Below are 24,472 nucleotides of genomic sequence, written 5' to 3'. Positions count from 1 at the left end.
TAGTATATTTAGATGGAATATATATTATGTTGTTCCCGTTTTGTTCTTATGGGCCACTGTTTGTTCTTGGCTATGTGGGGTTCTAGACTATTTAGAGGCAAGCATTTAAGTTGTGATGTAAACCGGCATCTCATCACCTTCTCACCTGCACTTGCCGGGTTGCTAGATTAAAGAAAGCAGCACTTTGGCACAGTAGTGTCATCATTATTACAAAAGATGAAGTCCCGTAAATGTCTTGCACACAATTGGCTCTACACACTGTGGTTTGAATTTTGCGTTCAGCATCCTTTGTTCGAATTCACTCAGCCTAGTTGATAAGAAATGGCAGAAGTAATGGTTTATTAAAAAAAAAAAAAAACCTTCCTGGTTCTTTCTGTGGATCTGGACTTTAGCAGGTGGGGCAATGGGTGTATATAGATTTGTTAGGGTTTAGAAATGCCATTCATACATTAAAGAGCCCAGGCAATAACATGTCATACAAAGTCATAAGATGTTTAACTAACGCAAGGGTCTCAATTGGCCAATATAAGCAAGCACGTTTTCTTTTTAGGTCTTGTCACTGACAGTTTTAGTACTTTCTAGATAGACCTTATGCCATTACTCAAATAAAAAAAATAAAAAATAGGTTTGGAGAGAAAGGAGGCTCTGGGTCACATGTCTCAGCCATAGCATTTTATGCGTTTGTCATGCTTTGCCTTTTGTTTGGGTGAGCTCTCTGTCAAAGTTATGACATTATGTAGGTGGTTACATTGTAAATTGTGTTCCAATTAGGTTTTAGTTATAGAGCAACAAGTACCCCTTTTGTTACACTGTTTCTGCACATACACACTGATATTAATCATTCAGACCGTATGTGAGTGACACACAGACACCCTGGCACCAGTGGCAACAGCAAAGCGCTGCTTCAGAAAATGGACATTAGAGCATGGAAAATTGGTTGTCGAGATATACATTTATGGTTGGTAAGATGCCTGAGTAGTATTGCCAACCAGTCTATCATGGAGCCCTTGTGATGTGAGCAGTGGGCTTTTCTAAGAGGAGCTGCCATGATGTGCTCTGCCACTGTTTCTTACTCCTCCTGCTGCCACTACAATCGCGAAGGCCGTAGAGCACCAGGTGCCCAACGGTCTGCTTCATCTTATAGTCTGTCTTTAGAGTCCCTGCCCTCTACTCTGAATATGGTACATAGTCGGACTGTCCGGACCGGGCATCAGGCGTTTCCCCCGGAGCCTGGAAGAGTGGGGGCCGTTTTTGTAGCAGTGCAGCAGTTTTGAAAGCACCCGCTGCAGAGTTTCTTGTATATCCAGTTGTTTTCCCGCAACAATAAAGTGTCAAGATAGCTCTGGTGATTAATGTACCTGCTGGCGAGAGATCAGAGTTAAGTCTAGTGGCAGTTTTGACTCATCTAAGGTAGCACAGATGGTTAATATGCCGGATGCAAAGGACGTGGACCAGGCAGATCACAGAACAGTATTTTATGTAAATAACTTACAGCTAGATTCATGAAGCATTTTTGCGGGCGCAAACGGTGCAAATCGCAGAATTTGGCCGTTTGCGCCCGCAAAAATGGCATTTGAAATTCATCATTGGGTCATGTACTCGCAATTTGAGAAATCGCAAAAAAATGCGATTTTTCAAATTGCGATCGCATTTAAGGAATCTCAATTTGAGATTCCTTAAATGCTATTCATGACCCAATAAAAAATTGTGAAATCGCTATTTTTTGCCGCTATTTACCGCGAAGTCAGACTTCGTGGTAAATAGCGAAAACTGAGAAAAATGCACTTTTGTGCATTTTTCTCAGTTGTATGTTACACACACACATGTCCTTTGGACATGTGTGTGCACAACATAACTCTACATTTTCATTTCAGGGGTGCTACAGGGTGTCCTTTGGACACCCCTGGCACCCTTGAAATCGCATCCTTATCTGCGATTAGCAAATAGCTAATCGCAAATAAGGAATAACTCCCCATTCATTCCTATGGGCCTTTAAGCCCATAGGAATGAATGGAGAGTTATTCCTTATTTGTGATTAGCAATTTGCTAATCGCAAATAAGGATTGTGTAGGAATCGCAATTTATTTAGCGATTCCTACATGAATCCCGTTTTGCAAGTCCTTAATAGTGATTCCTTAATAATCGCAATTAAGGACTCGCAAAACGGCTCCTTGATGAATCTAGCCATTAGTGGGTTACTGCTTTATTCGCAGAGATCCTTTTGTTAATGTGCAGTTCCTAAATAACAGTCATAATCTAGCACAGTGAGCTGCGACGGGTCATCAAAGAGCTGCATGCAAAGTACATGGTACAGGTTAGAAAGTTATGTTTTTTTCCAAGTCTTTCATTATCCCAATGTTGCGAAAAAGGGTTTGTTTGGGTAGAAATAAATTCATATTAGTAAGGCCAACTCTAACCACTGTTACGTTCTGAATCCAGAGTTTGGGCTTCTCCAGAGCAAGCACTCTTAAAACACGTCTACCAATATGGATGACATGAATGCTACACCTTGTAGTTCACTGTGTCTCATGTAACATTTTCTGTACATTGGTTTACGCATGTATGATTCATTGTCTCTATATTTGTATGTGATGAACAGTGCTCCGACACCCTACGCTGGTATGAGAGGTGCTATAAAAACAAATTAAATACATGTGAGAGAGGGGCTATTGGCAGACGTGGGGCACTGGAAGGTGATAGTGAGGGAATCATTGAAGGGCCCCAACAAAAATTGGCATGTCTTGGTGCACTGTACGGTCATCATTTGCTATGCTTTAAAACCTAATACAATTTTATTTTTTTAAGAAATACGTGTTGTAGAATGTGCCATTTTTGCCAAACCTTTCTTGGTGGAGACCCCCCCCCCCCCCAAAAAAAAAAACCCTACTTGCACTTGTCAGGCTCTCTCGCTGCACTCACGATGCACCATACGGGGAGGGGATGGTCAGGGGGGATAGGGTGCGTTGTGACAAAATTTGCCGGGACTGCTTTGGGTTCCCAGTCCAGCCCTAGTGAGATTGTAGCTCTCACTTCACACGAGTTCATGCCAAACGTGGCGTGCAGCAATACCACGCTTTTTCAATTGTCATTGGCTTCTTTTTTTCCCTGATACCCACAGGAAATCGCAACAAATAGAATTATTAATCCACGTATCGGAAATGGACACTATATCTATCAGGTTTACAGTTAAGATTTAGAAAAGCTACAGTTGATCTTGCATTTATTTCAGGAATATGAAAAAAGGATCCTTTCCAACAAGACCGCTGCAGTTTCAATTCTCCTTCATGTTAGGTGTAGACACTGCAGGGAGTACTGTGCAGAACATGGCCTGTTATCGTACAGAGGTGAGCCTGCTGATCCACATACTGGCATCAAAAAAGATGTTAGCCTCTGCAGCGCCAAGCGTCCTGGGAAAAGTGGGGCCCCTGGAACATCCTCATCCCTATGCTATGTGAGCAAATAAACTGTGACAGCTTCACTCCACCTGTTGTCAATTCTCTGGGGCCAACTGCAGTGGCGGCCCCACCAGTAGGGCGGAGGAGCGTCGCCCCCCTGCTGCCAGTGCAGCAAAAGTGACAAAGAAAACAGTAATAAAATTAATTACCTTTTTATTTGTCACTGCTCTAAGCCTGAGCAGTGTTTTGGGGTGGGACATTGCTGCTGACTGGCAGGAGGGGAGTGTGCTCACGGCACCAGTTTACACTGCGCACTTGACTGTGGCCGTCTTGCGACGGCCAGCCTTACATGCGCAGTGTAAACCTATCCCGCTAACTGTCTCAAACAGCTGGATGGAGAGTAGGCACAGGCTTCTTGTGCCTGCTGGAGCGTCGAGGCAGCCCGCTCCAGCCAATCCTGGCACTGATCTCATGCTGCTCATCTGCAGCTGAGAGGAGCGTCAGGATTTGAAGAAGAGGGTTGCCTGAGGGTCCATGAGAAAACACAGAGGAGAGCGAAAGAAGGGTAAGTACATTTTAGATTTTTTTAAATTATCTATTTGGCCCTCACTGGGCTTGTCTCTCGGTCCCCTCTGCGCCTCTCCAGTGTTGACGGTCACCGCCCGCCACTGGCCAGCTGACTGGGAGCTACAATAAGGGGGAGCTCGCCTGTCAACTGCTTCCCTGAGCAGGAGCACCTCCCGACCAGCTTCACCCCATGGTTAAACACCCTTCCCTGACGGATTATATTTTCTCTCTGTCTCTTCCACAATAAATGCAAGGTCACTTATAACTTTTATTATACATGTTAGCTTTATCGTGCATTTCGGCAACAGTGTTTGATAATAACATTTGTTTAAACATAGGGCACTGTTCGTCAGCACTGTGCAGTATACTTCTTTTGAGGCTCTTTCTCTTGGTTTGTCTGTCGTGATTCAAGGGCTGCGAGTCACAAAAGGGTCTCATCTGTGCCGCCAAGGTATCTGTGTTTCAGGCCCCCCATTGGCCACGTCCTTTGAACTTTATGCAGTGCAATAGTTACTTATGTCTACGGGTAGAGGTTTTTTAAGAAAAAGTCGTTTTCTTGTGTTTAACATTTTTTCCATGTTCAGTTAAACAATATGCAGTTAAAGGACTCCACAGGTGACACCTCCCTGTGAATTGTGTACAGTGCTTTGATTTTTCCACATTTAACTGCAGCACTAAGACCTAAATCTTTTATTTGGAAATGGTATGTGGAGGTATGTGTGTGGTGAAATCTATTCAAAATAATGAAGAACAATTGCACTGTTATGGGTATACACCTTATTTCAGGCACGCACAAGATATGCACAGGATGGATGGACAGATATCAGATTTCCATGTTATCCTCATAAGATAGTTTTTTGTATAATGTATTTAAATGGGAATCGTTTGTATTTTATGTGGATATCCTCATTGTCTGGCATAGATACAGCCCTAATGAATCTAAGTTGGACACGCCTGATTCGTTTTTTAGCAGAAGTCTGTGATCACTCTTCTAAGAATACCCACTGGGCTGGTCGAAGGGCTACATTGCTTTTATGTTCTGTACACATGACTGTATAGACATGTGCATATATACACGCATTGTAAATCAGACAGAGTCAACCCCTGCTTAAAAAAACTGCCATATTTGGAAACATTAACTCCTGGTAAAATCATATAACTTCTTCCTCAATCATCTTAATGTGATACGTTCAACATTTACTATGAATATAAATTTGAGATCTGATAGAGTGTTTCCCCAGTGAAAAATGGGAGTGAATCATAATGAAATGTCAAGGCTTGCATTGTTAGAAGATGTGCAACACTCCCACAAGTGGCAGGAAATGTAAAAAAGGGACTGGGGAGATAGACTGAGTAACATGAAGAGGGCTGTTGAGAATCCCACCCATCAACACGTTCCATCTGAAATATGGTCGGATAGAGGAAAAAAATGGGGGCAGGAGAGACACTGGTAAAATGTAAATATAAATCCAGTATTTGTAAAGCGCACAGCTACCCGGAGGCATTCCCGCACTGGGGGCCATTGGGAAGATTAAACAAGCTATTGCCCAAAGTCACATGGTGCTGGGCTGACCTGCCGCAGGAGATCGAACCGTGAGCCCCAGCAGGCGGTGTCAAGTCGCCCTGGCGCACCGCCACACCTCTTCCCTGGTTAAGGACACGCATTGGATATCGGCTCAGGAGATTCAAGGAGACATTGCTTAGAATTCTATTAAAAATACCAAAGCACAGATAAAGCAATGCTGTATACACATAAGTATCACATCAATATATTTTGCATTCTGTAATAAACGTAGTAGTTTTTCGGTGCTGATGAACACTGTTAAACCTTCTGTCTGACCGGGAACCGGGACCGAAGCCCCATCACGCCAAGCCAGGGTAGCCAAGCTCAGATGAAATCACAAATAAGCCCAAGAAACAGAGGTTAAGGTAAAGTCAAAGGAAAGGGGGACAGGGAACAGAAAAAAGAAGTACAACAAAAGTGGAGGAACGAAATCAGTGAAATATTTGGCAGCAGAGTAGCCAAAACAATGAGGAATGTTCCCTGCCACCTCAGCAAGTCCTGGAGAAGGTGTTATATTGTTGCTTCATCCTTGGCCGACATGTCCCTTCCTAGAAACAGGAAGTATCTCCCTATAAGTCCACTTCTATCTATTGCACCACTCTCCAACTAGTGCACCAGATGGAATACCTTCCATGTTCTCCATTCATGATCTTTCCTGACTTTAAAGGATGCCTGGGAACCCCTTTAGGCAAGGACCATTTTTACATTGCTTTACATCACGCCTCCCAGCATTTTGGTAAAACCTGACAGCTGACAAGCTTTGGTTGACAACATACTGTGCACCAATCATTGCACCAGTTATACCTAAGAAGAGAACTGTATTGTTTATGTATTGACAATCTGGAGTCCTGTGACTTTTAATACATTTATGGTTTGGTATGCAAACACTTATAATTAACCCCTTCCATGCTGATGACGGCCGGGACCCATCATGGCACACAGTGCTCGTGTGCTACTGATGACGGCTCCCGGCCGTCATGACGGCACCCGCGATCAGAATGTGCCGCACAGGCGCAGAATCGCGGCCGCGCCCAAGGTTAAAGGAGGTTCTGGGTGATATAGAAATACTGAGCAAGACTGAAGCAAGCAATATTTTAGTGTCCAGTTTAGCTCCATGATGGCCAGGCTCATGTTTTAATTTTCAATATATCCTTACAATAAATTTACAAACAAAGAATCATAATGGCACTCATGTACATTATTTGTATTTATCCTGAATATCTGGAATTGAACAGCCCTTTCTGGGCCTATTCTGCATGCTGCTAAGCTATATAGATATCTGATTTGCATTTAGGTGCAGGACTGCAAACACTACAAAACAGTGATCTTCTTGTTTGTTTAAGAAATAGGTGTGACAATCCTGATCCTGCTGTTCTGTGCCAGGGAAAATAGCTTTCTTCTAATTGCACTTTGAATTGATCTCTTACAGAATGAAGCGAGCGCAGCCTGGACTGCATTCTACAAGAAAGCAAGCGAGGAGGCGAGCAAGTTCCCACCAGTCCAGATTAATGACAATACAATCAAGCTTCAAATTCTCTCCCTTGGCGAGAAAGGGACCTCTGTTTTGCCGGATGTCAAATACAATCTCGTAAGTTAAGGATCCCTCCCAAATGCTTAATTTGACAGCCTATATAGCACCTGCCAAAAACGTAATGATCATATTATCTTAACATACAAATGGTTGCATGCAAACCTTTTCAACTTGGTACATAACTCCTTTGCCAAAGTATTGTAGATTATTTTGTTTTGCTGCTGGCAAAATAAATTATCTACCGTACACCCACCGAGTGCTCTACTTTGTCAAAAAATGAAGACCATGTCTTGGAGCGTCTATATCAACGTGGGCACTGCCACGAAGAAGCACCCGACTTGGAGTGCCTCGATGTCCGTGGTGCGACGAGGAGCGGTATATATATATCGGTCACAGATCGAGGGGCACACTGGAGAAGTAAATTAATAATATTTATTTGCCACACAAATTCTATTCAGGCAGACGCGTTTCAGCTGCACGCCTTCCTCAATGTTACTAGGTTAAAAAAGCAGTGCCATATTTAAATTTAAATCAACACTTAAGATAAAGAGAGGACAACACAATTGATTGCATTAATCAAAAGAGAGAATGTCCGGAAATGCATTTGCCTATACCAAATGTGCCAGCCATTTTAGAAGGTTCAAATTAATTAATTCTTCTTCTTATTGTTCATAATATTTGACAATACTGATATTACAATTTCATATAACAGTCATGTCCTTCGGGTCAAATATGTACAATCCCTAATGATACTATGTTGATCAACAATTGCCGATGCATATCTCATTTCTGCATGTCTCCAATTGTGCTCTGAATGGGCTTTCAACATAGCCAATGTTTCTTTGGCTTGTAATTCATTTACACCTCACCAATATGATTACAAAAAGTCTCCATTCTTATTCTGCCCTGAATGGGCCTTCACTTTGAGTCATTTTGTAATCTATTCATCATTCCTCTGGGGTTGTACTCCTTTATTACTCTAGTATTCTCACATCATGTATGTCTGCCTATTTCTCTAAAACTCCTTCCCTATAAAGAACCCAAAGCAAACTTGAACAATATCTTCACTTGGGAAGATCACTTCCTAATTCCTTTCCTTCAGATTCCCCATATCTCTGTTTAGTCAATGTGAACCCAAAGCTCCTCTTCATTATTTAGACCACAGGGGGTCTTGGTCTGCAGCTCAACAATATAGCGAGATTCCAACTTCCTGAGTTTCTAGTTCTATCTCCTCCCCTTTCTCCCTTTGGGACCTGATCCAAGCAAAAAAACTTTAACAGATTTGCATTTGAGTTAGGTTTTTCTTCAAAATGGTATGCTACCGGGTAAGCATGGGCGGAAAATCCGTTTCGCTCGCGGATTTTGCGGATTTTCGGTAAATTCGCAATCCGCGAGATTCGCGAATCTCCCGCAAAATCCGCAAATCCGCGAGCAGCGGATTTTGCTCGCACTGTTCGCGTGAGTTCGCGGCTTCCCAGTACAACTTCGCGCCCCGCGAATAAGTGCAAAATTGCAGAAATACGATCTTAGCAAAACTGAAACTACTTACCAGGTTCAAAAGTTCAGGCTCATCATTAGTAGCCATTTCCTGTAGTGCTTCCTGAGGGGCCCCTCCAGAGTTCAGTTGCCAGTTGCAACTATTATGTGACCCTGCTCTGAACCTCAGAATAGTTACACATATGCCACAAAGGTCCTGAATTACAGCTAAGGGAGACAAGCAGGAGCCAGGCTGGAGGTTCAAATCCATTAATCAGCCCCTAATTCATTATTGTCAGTTGGGGCAGGGCAGGTGTTGTAACTAATTTTGCAACAATGAAAGCACTTAGCAAGTTCAAAAGATCACTAATCAGGAAGCACTAAGGAAGCAGGTGCCAGCTAAAAAAATATTCTGTGACACATTAATCAGCCCCAAATTAATTCAGGTCACTTGAGGCAGGGAAGGTGTGCTTGCGTTGCCACAATAATGTACACTGACTGGACAACCAGAGGGTGCTGTGATGAAACAGAGGGTGGCATGGGTGGGCCAGAGGGTGGCATGAGTAGTCAGAGAGTGGCAGTGGTGACAGAGAGTGGCAGTGATGAAGAAGAGTGTCCCAAACAGGCTGGACACGTAGAAACAACAAGTTCGCGAAACTTGCGACCCGACAGGTAAGTTCGCAATTTGCGACATTGTACAAAACCCTTGCGAACTGGCAGAAACCCGCGCAAACACACAAAAAAAATCCGCAAATTCGCGAGAATTCGCGGATTTTGCAGATTGCGAGTTCGCAAATCCGCAAAATTCGCGAACGCGAGATTCGCAAAATTCGCCCATAGGTTAAGTCATGATTCTTTATGGCACGCATGTGTTCAAGAATCCTGTTCTTTGTTGGGTGGATCGTGCTCCCAACGTAATTCTTGTCACACAGACATATTAAACAATACACTGTGTAATTAGAATTACAGTTCATCGTTTTTCCAATTCTTCGCTTTATTTTTCATCCTGGTACCCTGAACTCTTTAATTTTTTTACTATTTCTACATGCTTTGCAGTTCATGCAGGGATAGAATCCTGTTACCTGGTCCTTCTTTTTGTCTCCCTTGGTGAAGTGGCTCCTGACAAGCTGATCTTTTAGTGTCTGGCCTATGCTATCCGTGATAAGAGGACTCATTGGTCCTATAATGTTGTCAGCTTTTAAATCCTCCAATTCTTTCTAAAAATCTGAAACACTTCAGTAGAACCAGTCGTATATTCAGACCGTTCCTTTAGGTTTTATTTAGGTTCTTGTCCCTCCCTTGTTATTAGCAGGAGATTTTTTCTCTGTACCTTTTCTATTTTCCTTGTTGCATTCACAAGGGTCTCCTTTCTGTATCCTCGGTTTTCAAACCTGTATAGTGCATCTTGGCTTTCTTTTTGAAAATCCCCATCTCGCGACCAATTGCGTCCCAACCTTACTAATTCTCCATAGGGAACCCCACTTATAACACTTCTCGGGTGGAAACTGTCAGGGTGTAATGTGCTGTTCCCTTCTGTGGGCTTTCTATAGTGAGTTGTTTGAATCGTGTTGTCTTTAATATATACCATTAGATCTAAATATAGTACATTTGTTCTCCTCAAACATTCTGTGAACTTCAAATTTAGACTGTTGTTTCAAGTTCAAGTTCAAGTTCAAAAAGCTTTTATTCGGTTTGTATCTACACAACCATGTAAGCTGAACAATAAAATACAACAATAAAATATTATTACACATTTCCTAGATAACATCATAAACACAAAATGTGTTAGGCTCCAACCTCTAAACAATTTATAGGAAATTAATTCACGAACCGACCTTTGAATTAACTTGGTGCTCGAATGGAGGTACACTATTATATATAAAATGAACAGTTATTACAACAGACAATTATGATTTAAATATAACATATACCAATACTTCATATTAAAGTGCATAGTGCTAAAAAGTATCATGTGCAAGAGTCCAGATGTGCAAAATCGCAATAGTTATATAATTTCCCTTTCCTGGTAATAATGGAACTGTGGAACTGAACTAATTCTCCTTAATGTGACGTATGCAAAATAAAGTGACCTGTGCATAATTGCATATTTGGCCATAAAAACAGAATTTTCACAATAGTATATACGTCTTCACAACTCTGTCACAATTTCATTATGTTATTTACAACACAGTGAACGGTAATTTACAGTCAATAGGGGTATTCCCTCACTGGTATAAAGTGACATGTGCATAAGTGCAAATATGGCCATAATTAAACTAAATTTCACAATATTTCACAATAGTATGGATTTCCTAGCAGCTCTACTTTTCAATATAAAATGTGCGACATAAAAACAGATATCTGGGCTCTCAAGAGAACATAATAATTTCATAGCATCAACTGTTAAACACATTTTGTATTTTAAAAGGATAGGCTTCAGATAAAATTTCCTTAAAAATACATAACATTTGCAAAATAACAAAAAAATGGCAGCAACTCTGTTTTGAAACATTATCACAAGGGCATTTTGCATTAGAGCCTTCCCCTATTATGGGAAAGGATACAAGATGGTGGGCAATGCCCAACCTTAAACGTATTAATACAAATCGATGTGAAGGTCTGGACACGTCCACCAGATATGCCTGAAGCCCGCTTTTAAGATCAAGTTCCCTATAAAATACAGAGGTCTTTTGGGTCCTTAGTAATTTCTTTCTTTCTTCCCCCTTGTAAACCAGGAACGAGTCTTTTATTTCTTTCTTAGAGAACAGTATTGCGTGATCAGACTCCTTGGAGATGGTAAAATCAAACAATATGCTGTATCAATGAATGATATAACTCAACCATGGGATGCGGGAGCAAAAATCTAACTTGAGGCAATCTCTAATTATGGACTGTGTGAACTCAGTTTCCTTCTTATGCCAAATGGAGCGCCTTAAAAGTAAGGGACGTAAAGCAGCCAGATCTGCTACATAATGAAGAGACCGGTTTCTTGGTGAATTAGATCAGTGGATGCTGAAGCCGGGGCACACAGCATCCGTTTAAGAAAACTATTTTCATCTTTTTGGAGTTGGACTGTAGAGGAGTGACCCCATAATCCAGCTCCATACAGAGCTGAAGAAACACATATTGCATTGTATATAGTTACCATTTCCTTTATTCTGCAGTCCCCTATTTTCTTAGCAAAACGAAAAATGCCATTAGTGTTCTTGGTCATTTTATATCTAATATTTTCTTGTTCACTAGTCCATTTGCCATTACCTTCAAAGGTAATACCTAAATAACAGAAAGTTTTAACAGCTTGTATCTTGGAGCCATCCAAAAAGAAAGACCTTGGTGACTTCATTTTCTTTCCGCATATCATGGTATATGTCTTCGATTTGTTAATTAAAAGTTTCCTACCGTTATTAAAATCAATAAATTCATCAATGAGCCGTTGAAGGCCTAAAGGGGTACGTGAAATTAAAACGGCGTCATCGGCATATAACAATACCGACACAACATTGTTATCTATTTTTGATGCATCTGCCGGGATATTATTTAAAACTGTAGCTATTTGATTAATAAAAAGGGAGAATAAAAGAGGGCCAGTACGCACCCTTGCCTAATGCCTCTTCGCACAGTAAAAAACGGGGTTCGCTCGCCAGTAGGCCCATATAGTACCCTGCAGGAAAGTTTCTCGTATACCCTTGCTAAATAGAACACAATCTCTTTTGGAGCCCCAGATTCGAGCAGTACTGTCCAGAGAAGGGAATGGTCCACTAGATCAAACGCATTGCTTAAATCGGCGAAGCATAAAAACAAATTTCCCTCTTTCGCTACTGTATATTTATTAATGAGTAGGTCCAAATTTATACATTGTTCAATGGTCCCTTCCTAAAACCATACTGGACTAGGGTTAGTACATTTAAATCTGAGGCCCACGTTTCCAATCTTTTTAAAAGCACCCTACTCATCACCTTTATAGAGGAGTCCAGTAGTGATATTGGGCGATAATTGCATGCATCGGAGGGTGAACCCTTTTTATGTAATGGAACAATTAATGCTTAGACCCATGATATTGGAAAATTCCCCAAGGCAGCGGTGTTAAAAATCCTTGTAAGGATTGGAGCCCATAAATCTATTAAATTCTTATAGAAATCAATCGGGACGCTATCCGGTACTGGTGCTTTGCCCCCTTTACTATTTACCAACCCTTCCAGCACCTCTTCGACACCAATTAACAATGGTAGTGTAGGCCACATAAAAGCATTGTATGAAGGAAAAGTTAAAAGCACATTATCCGGGTTAAAAATGTTAGAAACGTGTTCAATCCATTCAGTACAATTTACATAGGACGTCAGTTCAGGAATATGATCATCTTTAAAAAAAGGACTGTTTACAGTTTCCCAAAAGAGTTTGCTGTTATTGGTTTGCCATGCTTATTTTATCCCAGGCATCTGATCGCAACTCTTTTTTGCGCGCCCACACTGCTTGTTTATAATTAATTCGCAGCTCATGGACAAGCGTCTGGTTACGGGGCTTGGTCCCCATGCCAATTTCTGTTTATGTAATGCCTGGGTACATTTGGAATCGAACCACCTCGTTCCATCCTGCTTCTGCCCTTTGGTATTTCTAGTTAGTACACTCTTTATTGCATTGTTTATATCAGAGAATGTAGTTTGTCAGGGATGACCTCTTCGCTAAGGCAGTAGTCAATACCTTCTCTACATTTACTAACCGTTTCCATTTGAATCTTGGGTGGGTCCACACCATCCCACTTAATTCTCATCCCATTAGGCCTAACAGAGAGAATATCTAAGATTCTGTCAGCGGTATTAGACAATCTATTGCCCCAGTCTAGTAATACTATAGAGATTGTGGCCACTAACCGCCTGTTCTGATATCCAACGGTCAGTATAAAAGCTATTCTTCGAGATTAGGATGTGGCCTATATTGCTGTTCCCGTTCCCCCCAGTAAATGTTGGACATTTAACACAGCCCTTTTTCATGGAACAGTCTAACAACTTGAGATCAAATTTTGCCATTAGTGTGTTAAGGGTCATAACATGTCCACAATGTGAAAAATGTAGCATATCGTCATTACTCCCAACTGCAGTAGTATGGGCATTCATAAATCCACATGAGTTGGTATATATTGCTGGGAAAACTCGAAGATTAAAATCGCCAGCAGACAAAATGACTGCAAGTTTGCTAGAAAATGTCAATACCCTATCTATCTCTTTTTCTAATGGATCTAATGGAGCTCCCCTATCTTTATGGAAATTATTGTTGTAATGATTAATTAAAACCAAATCCTTACCCTTTGCGAACGATAGTCGCAAAACTTGACTATGATTGTCAATAGATGAATAAATTATAATTTTACACCCAATCAATTTATTGGATGTAAGCATCAATAATCGACCCTTGGCTCTTCCTATTGGGGAGGGTATAGCGTTTAAACAATAGGATGTATAACCTTCCACTGCAACATGGTCTGTACTCCAGGTTTCTTGAATACAGATTATGTCACTACCATAAGTGATAAAATCCTGCCAAAAGGGCATGGCTAGTTTTTTTCCAAGACCTGCGATATTCCAGGTTGTAGGTGTATACCCTTTCTGTGATGTGATTACTACTCCTTGAATATCCTTAGAATTTATGGGCACATCCACATTCGCTAAAGACTCTGCAGATTTTATGACGGTTAGGTTGCCAGTCTCATTATTTCTATTATTCTAACACACCATATTAGAGTCTGTGTATAAGGATTGGGTGTTACTTATTTCACTTCCCCTTCTTGGTGGTTTGTGAGTTACCATCCGCCCTGGCTCGTTTCTGGGGGAAACCCCGCTACATTTTTATGTCAATCATTGTACTCCATTTGGGTCAGACACTGAAATCTATTGTACAGTGGTATGGAGGATCGCATTGGGTGGCTACCGATGGTGTGGGCAGCCAGTTGTTATTAGGATGGCAAGTCAAATGGTTAAAGACTGGGTTATTTGCCAACAGTTGTCTATAAAAATAGGCAAGTGGCAATAAAGTTGTATTAAAATCCCAACATGAAGGTGGGGGAGCGCTAAGTAAAGTTTTGTGTGCCTAGTTTGGTGATCTAAAATTGATTATTACACAGTCCCCATCAAATGTTTTAGTTGTGGGGCCTATCCATCCCACTCTTTGTGTAGGTATAATCTGTTCTGCACCTAATATTGGATAACCACAGTTCTTTGTTAACCAAAAAAGGTTTTATTTTTAAGGGTTTTATGTGTTTCTAGTTGTCCTTCCCGTAGTTTAGGGACATTACAAAGGACTGTAACATATGCTCCGCATTCTGGTGGTAAATTTGTTACTGGTGGTATAGTGTTGCCCTTAAGATCTTCTGGAATACGTGGACCCTTTGCCTGTTCTGTTGTTAGTTCCCCTTGTTTCCCGTTTCCTGCTGATAAGATTACACCATTATCCTTTGAGGTTTTATCTCGTTGTTCTCGTCTTCCACCATCAATATGGCTGCTAGTGTTATTATTAATAACGTTGAATAGATTATTTGGGGCTATTCGGTCTGCTTGGTTGTTTACAGCAGTACCCCTGACTTATCCTTAGCTCCCTTAGTTGTATGTTGCGTAGGTTTGGACACAACCCCATTTGAAGTAGATGCGGGTGGGGATGCGAGTGTTGTAGCATAGGTTGTCTTAGTTCAATGCGAGGTTTTTGTTATATGTTGTTCAATGAAACCTACGCTAGTTTCGATGCTATTGATTTTCTCACAAATTGGCCCTAATAGTGTTGATAACAGGGTCTCCATTCTTCCCCAAAAACCCTCTTCACCAACCTCAATCCTCCCCTCATTGAGCTGAGTATATGCAACATTTGACTGACCCTCACACTTGTCCCCCTTTCGACCTAACGGATTTGGTACAGTTTGCGATGTATTCGGCTGCCTTTCCCCCTATATTTGTGTACAGGCTGCTCTTTAATATTATGATTTTATTTACTTTTGGCTTTTTGCCCTCTGGTTCTTGCAATATTTACCCTGTCCGAGTGTACGGGATCAGTGGTTAATTGGGCATCATTACCCTCAAGCTCTATTGAATCATTAATTAAGAGAGGAGGTTCTGTACTTGTGTCCGGCACCAGCAAAGTGGGTGTTAATGAAAGTCTGCTTGCCAAGGGGGAAAGTTCAGGAGGTGAATTTGGTTGAGTAGAGAGCATCTCATGATTATTATCTGCCCCTGGAAGCCCGGCGTTCAAGGCCATTAGCATTGAGTCAAAAGAATTAGCCAGAACTGTAGATGTATTTACAGATTGTAAGGGTGGGGCCATGCCTATGGGGAGAGAGAGGCGTCTCTCAGTATTCTCTATCGCTGTGACGACTACCCCAATAGTCTTTTGCAGCATTTGGTCTATGGGGGTCAGACTTGGAAGAGGGGTAGTTGTAGATTTTTTCTGCCTGGCATATTTTTACCCATATTTCTAAAAGCAACACAAAAAAGTAAATAAATTGCAACAATAGCTAATGTATAGAGGGCGCCGGTAGAAACACAACCAATAAAATACTAGACACAGAGATACAAATCCATGCCAGAAGCCACTTTGGCGCACTTTTCAAAGCCAAGCTAATTACCATGGGGTCTTATCTCCATGATGTTCAAATGTGGACATCCAGCCCAGCCCGGCCTCGGCCAGCCCCGGACGGCCACAGATGGTCCCGCCCTTGGCCCGGGCATAACCCGGCGCGACCCACGCGCAATCCCGCGACGCGGGGGTGCGCTCAGTTTTAAAGCGCCTCCGGGCGCAGAAATGGCGTCGGCGGCTTCCGCCGCAAAGAAGGCTGAGAGTTGTAGTTCCCCTGCGGCCGCACGATGACAGACTGCGGCGGCGGCGAGAGTGAGGGAGACCAGCGGCAAGGCAGGCAAGCCAGGGAACAGGTACGAGGATTTCAATGCCCCTCAAGTGACCAAGCAGCACCCGCTCCTCCGGGGCTGCGCTCAGTTTTAAAGCGCCTCCGGGCACGGAAATGGCGTTGGCAGCTTCCGCCGCAAAGAAGGCTTGGAGTTGTAGTCCCCCTGCGGCTGCGCGATGACAGGCTGCGGTGGCGGCGAGAGTGAGGGAGACCAGCGGCAAGGCAGGCAAGCCAGGGAACAGGTACGAGGATTTCAATGCCCCCTCAAGTGACCAAGCAGCACCCGCTCCACCGGGGTTGCGCTCAGTTTTAAAGTGCCTCCGGGCGCGGAAATGGCATTGGCAGCCTCCGCCGCAAAGAAGGCTGGGAGTTGTCGTCCCCCTGCGGCCGCGCAATGACAGGCTGCAACGACGACGAGAGTGAGGGAGACCAGCGGCAACTGTTGTTGTTTAGTGCTGTCACATGTTTCATTGCCTCCTTTGCTGCCCCTCTCCATATAATGCAGAGGTCATCGATATAGTGAGACCATCAAGCAACTTTTTCAAACCATGCTTCATTTTCTCCTGCCCAGGCCACGTGCTTCTCCCACCAGCCTACGAACAGGTTTGCATAGCTGGAGACGAAGCACGTGCCCATCGCAGTCCCATGCTCTTCGTGAAACAATTCTTCTGCAAATAAAAAGATTTTATTCTGAAGACAGTATGTTATCAGTTCCATTAACATCATGTTGTGTTCGCAATACTTTAGATTTCTCTTCTTCTGGAAGAATTGTGTTACTTCCAGTCCCTTTTGAAGTTCAATACTGGTATAAAGGCTGGTTATAGCCAATGTTACCAATAGCATGTCTGGTTCCCACTCAATATTGGCAATGATATGAAAGAAGTCCAGCAGTTTAAAAAAATAGTCAATGTAGATGGAGGCTTTTTCTAACAGGCTATTTTTTTAGGATACTATCCGGGAGGGTTAGTTATGCTCCTATGTACTTTGAGAAGATGGTAAAATGTTGGCAATTCCAGTGTCTCACAATATTCAAAGTTATAGTCAGCTTCTGCCAGTATGCCTTTCGCCCTCCATTTGTTTGCCAATTCATGGAAGTCCTGTATGCTTTTCTCATATTCCAATCTAGTTGTCAAACTGTAACAATCTTTGTCTGCAAGTTGTCTCCTGCCTTCATTAGATAGGTTATGTTGTCCATTACCACTACATTTCCTCCTTTATCCGATGCTTTAATTATTATATTATAGTCATTGCTCTGGTTTGTTATTACCTTTCTTTGTGCTCCTGTAAGGTTCTCGTTTTTTAAGTTGGGACCACTTGCATGTAATATTCTTAGGTCCTCTATTACCAGTTCTTGGAAATAGTCTATTGCCTCATGTGGTGTTTGTGGGATGCAACACAATTTCATTCTGAGGGTACTTGTAGCTCCAACTTGAATGATTCCCATTTCCTCTCAAAATTCTACAGTGCCAATTGTATCATCCTGGTCAATTTCTATTTTGATTTCCAATTCTCTCATGATTCGTAGAGTGTCATATTACATCCCTGTTAATGGATTTTCTTGATCAATTGTACTTCCGCTGACTCCTCTTTGTTTTTTGAGGTGTAGCATGTGTATTTTCATCAATTTGAGTTTTTGTATGAACCTATATAGGTCTATGTGTACATTCGCATAATCAAATTGTGTCGTTGGACAGAAGGTGAGGCCAAGTTCTAACACTTTTATTTCCTCTGGTGTTAGTTGTCTACTCGATAGATTCACAACTGTCTTTTTCTCTGATGATCATTTTATTTCCACTTCCCCCCTTTGTTTGCTCCTCGTAACCTGTACTTCTGGTGAGGTAACCTTTCCTTTTCCTTCCCCGTCTGGTTTTCTGTCTCTTCTTTCTGGGGGATGGGTTCTCGCTGCAGGACGCTGTTTTGCTTCCCTCATCAACTGATATTCCTGAAAAAAGTAATCGGTCTTGAATGTTTATCTTCTTGGCCGTTTGTTCCCCTTCAGATAACTTGACTTCGGATTCAGATGTCGCTCTCGAAGATGCTCGACTTGTCGTCTGTAAATTCAATTGTTTCCTGGGAATGTCGTACTTCTTTGGCAAACGTAACAATTTTCCCAGACTCATAGTCTTCTTCATCTCGAAGAAATCTGTCTTGGTTGCAATGTTTAATCACGCTCTCGTAATCTCTGCAGCCTCTTTTTCATCCATTGATGGAGCTCCTCTTTCAATTTGACATCTTTCTCCAATGTAATTGCGTCTTCAATTACCTTTATTTCATCCAGCAGCTTCTGTCTGTCACTCCAGGCATATTTAATCAATATTTTCACCATGCCTCTAGCGGATTCCGTGATATATTCCTCCCATTCCTGTAGCAGTAGCGGCTCTGGATGCTCATATGAGGGTGTTGTATAGATCCGCAGACCTCTCGGTATGGGATCACAATCTAAATATCTCTGTAGGGAGGTCACCTCCCACCACTTCCGTGTTTCCTTGTTGTATGTTTTTTCCAATTTATTATACAAGGATTTAAGATTGCTGCTTGCTGCTTGACCCCTGGTTGCTCCTTTTGGGTCTGGGTTCGATTTCCATTTGCTTTTGGTAAAAAATCCCTCTGCTGCTTCCTCCCTTTCACAAACAGTAAACATTTCTGTTCCCACCAAATGTGTGGCTATTACTTCCTGTATTCACAGTTCTCCTACGTGTCTGCCATTTTTGCGTACAATGTAGGGAAGTTATGCGGGTTGTACTCACCAGCGGGATTCTGCCAACTGCCTTGCGCCCTCCGTCCTGGAGCCTCCAGCTTCCTCCCACCGCCAGTACGCCTTCTCCACTTCCTTTGCCGTATTGATCCCAATGGATTCCGCTGCCTTCTCGGAAAATGCGTGGCGGGGCTGGCAGTAATATCCAAATCGTGTTCCTCCACCAACTGCCGCTCCCCTAACATAGGTGCATTAAAAAGAGAAAAATATATATGTGTGTGTACATATATATATATATATAGCTCCTTGCTAAACTATCTACTAAACTATATATTATAAAACCCAAAATGTCGAGCGACACTGTACAAGAGAGGGAGGCGGCAGCGATTGGAATGTTCACAGATACCCCTCACGTGAACCGAAGTTCCGAACCTAATGAAACAGTGTGCACAGCTAAACCTGACTCGGTACAATTTAAAATGAAAATACTTGAAAAAAAGATGAAAATGGAATTAAGCAAATCGTGGGAATCAAGGTCCCTCCAAAGTTACATCGAGGTGGGACGAATCCACGTGGACTTCGAATTTTAACTGCCCCCACTTACGAGGAACCCCACCTGATCTTATGCGTGAGTGGGCCGAATGCAACTTGGACTCCTCTAAGAAACTAACCATATTATTGATAAAATACGCTGATATCGATAGGGCTAGACTTTTAACTGAAATAGACATAATGAATGAGGAGTTAGAAGCTATGGGGCAGGAGGAAGAAATTAGTAAACTACGTAAAGAAATGACAGTTCGTCTAAAAAAAGAGGAGGAGAAAATCAAAGATCGAAAGACACAAAAATTTCAGCGAGACAAAGAAGATTGCGAGGTGGGGCAAATATTCACCTTTGCCAGAAAATACGATGCTATCTGAAAATGTCATCAAAAACAAGGTTTAGCCACCAACACTAGAGGTATTAACCATCAAAGAAGGGCAGGTGAAGATACTGCTACCACATCTAGTGATCAACTAACGTCCAACAGTGACAAGGATCCTGACCCGAGGAACCCCCCAAGAGGTACAAGTGGAGCAAAACCCTCGCCGGGGGAAGAAATGAAACTTTTAGCGGCTCAAAGACTGGCAACCTTGAGACCAAGAACACGATCTCAAACAAAAGGAAGTGGGCAAACGCCAACAGCAAACAAAGGCGTATTGCAGCCAGACAGAAACCAAAATGTTCAAAGAAAGAAAAAGAACTATTGGAGAAGAAAGAAATAACTCAAACAGTGGTAAACCTGTCTAAAATAAACCTAACCAATGATGAAATTACCACATTGAGCCTTAGTTTGTCGTATTGTGCAACCAATAACTTTGGCTAGCCTAGCGTCCGGATGGATGTATACAAGGGAATAAGAAAACTGAAATTAAAAAAACTGTATGCAATTTAAAAGAAACAAGTTGATACAGGCGATCAGATGAATCCCACTATTGAATCTACACCCCCGGGATCTAATACTTTTGCAGAACTTGAAGATTTGTGGAATCAGGAGCATGATTCAGTTATGAATACTATCCCGCTGAATGAAAGAATAGAAACCAAAGGAGCGGGATTAACCAAGTTCAAGCAGAAATCAAAATTTTGTCCCATCACATTGCACGATTCCATAGACACCTTTCACGAAATAATCACCAACAAAAACAAAAAACTACACAAAAAAATTGGTATGACCACTCAAAAGCACTGGAATAAGGACCACAAGTATTTTCAATTAATGAAAAAATTAATGACCAACAAAAATGTTATAATAAGAAACAGCGACAAGGGTGGAAACATAGTTTTGTGGGCACATGAAGAGTATATGAAGGAGGCCATGATCCAATTAAATGACAGACAATGTTACAAACAAATGGATGTGAAAACAATGAAAGAAATGTATATAACATACTACAAAAAACTATCAAGCTGGCGCAATATGAAACTGATTGATGAGGATGAATGCAACTATTTGAAAAATGACAATCCGGTTGTACCTACAATCTATTTCATCCCCAAAATCCATAAGGACAATAATACACCTCCAGGGCATCCTATAATCAGTGCCAGAAATAGCATTTTGGAAAAAACATCTGTGTATGTGGATTATTTCCTGCAAGAATACGTTAAATCTTTGCCCTCATACGTAAGGGATACAACTGACTTTATAAATAAGGTTAAAGACTTTGTATGGAAATCCGATTATCTATTGTTAGCATTGGACGTGTCATCCTTATATACAAGTATATCTCACATAGATGGTATTCAGGCAGTGAAGCATTTTTTAATGTCAAGAGAAATGATTTATAAGCAACACAATGAAATGCTTGTGAACATGATAGAATTTTGTCTTCACAATAACATCTTCATGTTTAATCATATATTATATTGTCAAATTCAAGGCGTGGCCATGGGGGCTAGCTTCTCCCCAAGTTATGCTTGCCTTCATATGGGCAAATGGTAGAAGCTAGTCCTCATGGAGAAACACAGTGAAATAATGTCGACCAAAGTTAAGCTTTGGCTTAGATTTATTAACGATCTCTTTGTAGTATGGCAAGGAACGAGGGAAGAGGCTGAAATATTTGTGGCACAAATCAATAAGAACGATTTAAATCTAAAGTTCACTGCCGAAATAAGTGAGCAAAGTGTGAATTTCCTTGATACTAAAGTGTACATATGTAATAATAAACTAGAAACCACTTTATATCGTAAAAAAACGGCAGGAAATTCGGTGCTACACGCATCAAGCTCACCCACGACACCTGATGAATAGCATACCCTATGGCGAAATGCTTAGAATAAAGAGGGTTTGCAGTACATCAGAAGAACTAGAAACAGCTAAAAAAAAGCAAAGAGAGATTTTTAAATAGAGGCTACTCCCACCAAATAGTGAACAGAGCCATTGCCAAGACAGAAACTCTAGCAAGAAATGACTTACTGGCCAAAAGCAATAGAAAGGATCAGGTGAAGAATCCTAGTGAGGAAGCAAGAATAGGTGAGGATCACAGTTTTCGGTTAATAATAGGTTTCAGCAAACAGCATAAGGAACTCCACAAAATGATCCAAGGGAGCTGGCCTATACTCCTCAATGACCCAATATTAGGACCCCTGCTACCGCAGAGGGCGTCCATTACTTACAGCAGGGCTCCCTCTATGAGAAATTGTCTGGTGGTATCGGATCCTGAAATTATATCCAATCCTACTTGGTACCAAAACTTAAAAGGGTTCAGAAAATGGAAAACCTGCAAGGCCTGTACCCACGGAACTAATACTACGACATATTATAGCCCCTTTAGGACTAAACCTTATAAAATAATGAAAATGTTAACATGTAAAACAGAATACGCAGTGTGCGTCCTAACTTGCCCGTGTGGGTTAACATATGCGGCAGTACAAAGTTACAAGCCAATGTGAGAATACTCCAACACCTCTGCGCAATTACCAATACGGACAACACCTATCCGGTGGCAAGACATTTTAAGGAACGCCACGGATCAAACAACAAAGGGTTGTCATATTATTTAATTGATACAATCTCCCCAAGCAGACGCGGAGGAGATAGAGAAAGTAAACTACGAAAATTGGAGACTAGATATATTTTATTATTGGATTGAAAATAGCCACGAGGCTTGAACATAACGGAGGACATTTACACGTGTTTAGAGTAATTAAAAGCTACCATCGTAACATATGTAGGACCAGGGCGGCATACTATGCATCGGAAATTCAGAACAGCCACAATGCCTCTAAAACCATCTTTCGCATAATGAAAGAGCTGAGTGCAAAAAAAACTGTAAAAAACATCAATACCTCCCCCGACCTGTGCGATAATCTGGCCACTTTCTTTATGGACAAAATTAAAAAAATCTACAACACGTTTACTACAGTGCCCCATAATTTACCCATTGCCGATTCTCATGGCCCTAAACTTTCTGTTATTCCTCCCATCAGCCATGACAACTATCTGAAAGTCTGTGCCAAAATCAAGTCCGGCTCTCCCGCCGATCCTTTAAAACCTGAATTCTTCAGAGAAGCTGGTGAGCATGTTCTGGGTCCACTCAGAGCCATCACCAACTCGTCCTTCCTTACGGCCAACATCCCCACCACCTGGAAACAGGCATGGGTCTCACCTATTATAAAAAAACCTTCACTTGACCCTAGCCTCCCGGAGAATTTCAGGCCTATTTCCCTGCTCCCCTGGCCTGCCAAGGTGGCAGAAGCCTATGTCAATTCCATCTTGACCAACTTCCTAATGTCTAACTCCATTCTAGACAGGTCGCAACATGGTTTCCGAGCTGGGCACAGTACCGAGACTGCACTCCTTAGCGTCATTGAACATCTTCGGACCATACTGGACGCAGGAGGAAAGGCAGCACTGATTCTTTTAGATCTTAGTGCTGCCTTTGACACAGTTTCACACAAGGTACTGTTGTCCAGACTTGAGGAAGTAGGAGTTGTAGACCAGGCCCTTGGCTGGTTTAGGGCTTTCCTTGCCGACAGATCCTTTAGGGTCTCTACCCCACCCTTCATTTTGAAGGAATGTCCCGTTGAACAAGGAGTTCCTCAGGGGTCGGCGCTCAGCCCGACCCTGTTCAATGTATATGTCCTCCCACTGGCAGAGGTAGCTAGGAAACATGGACTCACATTGGTGTCTTACGCTGACGACACCCAGCTGGTGGTGGCTCTAAAAGACGATAATGGCCTGAGTGCCATGAACTTTAGGCAAACCCTCAGTGACATCACCAGCTGGATGTCAGCAAACTACCTTCAACTAAACGCCGGTAAAACGGAGGTTCTGCTTCTAAGCAAAGACACTACGGTCTGGGGCAATAATTGGTGGCCTGAAACCTTAGACCAACCGCCTGCCCCCAAGAATGTGGTAAAAAACCTAGGAGTGTGGGTGGATTCTGCTCTGAACTTTACCCACCACACTAAAATAGTTGCTGCCACATGTTTCGGGATCCTTCGAAACCTTCGGCCCATCCTAAAATTTTTCGACCGCCAAACCCGCCAAGTGGTAGTACAGTCGGCTATTTTATTACGGCTGGACTACGCTAGTTCACTTCTGCTGGGAACTAACGTAGCTGAGAAAGTGAGACTACAAAGAGTCCAAAACGCCGCTGCAAGAGTTCTTACAGGGCTACCCCGGCACAAATCGGTCTCCTCCACCCTCAGGAGCCTACACTGGCTACCAGTTGAAAAGAGGATTCACTTTAAAACTCTCTGTCTTGCTTTTAAAATTTTGAAACTCTCCTCCCCACCTATGTTATGTCCCCTGCTCTCACCCTACGTCCCTCGGCGGTCCCTTCGGTCAGAAGGTCAGAACTTGGTCATTTTCCC

At 42.2% G+C, this 24,472-nt stretch overlaps 1 protein-coding gene across 1 annotated transcript in view; it reads left to right on the top strand.

Annotated features, from left to right (window-relative positions):
* ACE2 (angiotensin converting enzyme 2) overlaps positions 1–24,472 on the top strand; it is a 459,770-nt gene that overhangs the window by 67,211 nt on the left and 368,087 nt on the right. Inside the window, exon 2 of the mRNA XM_086934340.1 lies at positions 6,956–7,114. Within this exon, the coding sequence (XP_086790466.1) occupies positions 6,956–7,114 (159 nt within the window). The remainder of the gene's footprint in view (positions 1–6,955; positions 7,115–24,472) is intronic.

This window comes from Lissotriton vulgaris, chromosome 8 (assembly GCF_964263255.1).
Source record: "Lissotriton vulgaris chromosome 8, aLisVul1.2, whole genome shotgun sequence".
Classification (NCBI taxonomy): domain Eukaryota; kingdom Metazoa; phylum Chordata; class Amphibia; order Caudata; family Salamandridae; genus Lissotriton; species Lissotriton vulgaris.
This window is presented reverse-complemented; position numbering and strand designations above follow the sequence as displayed.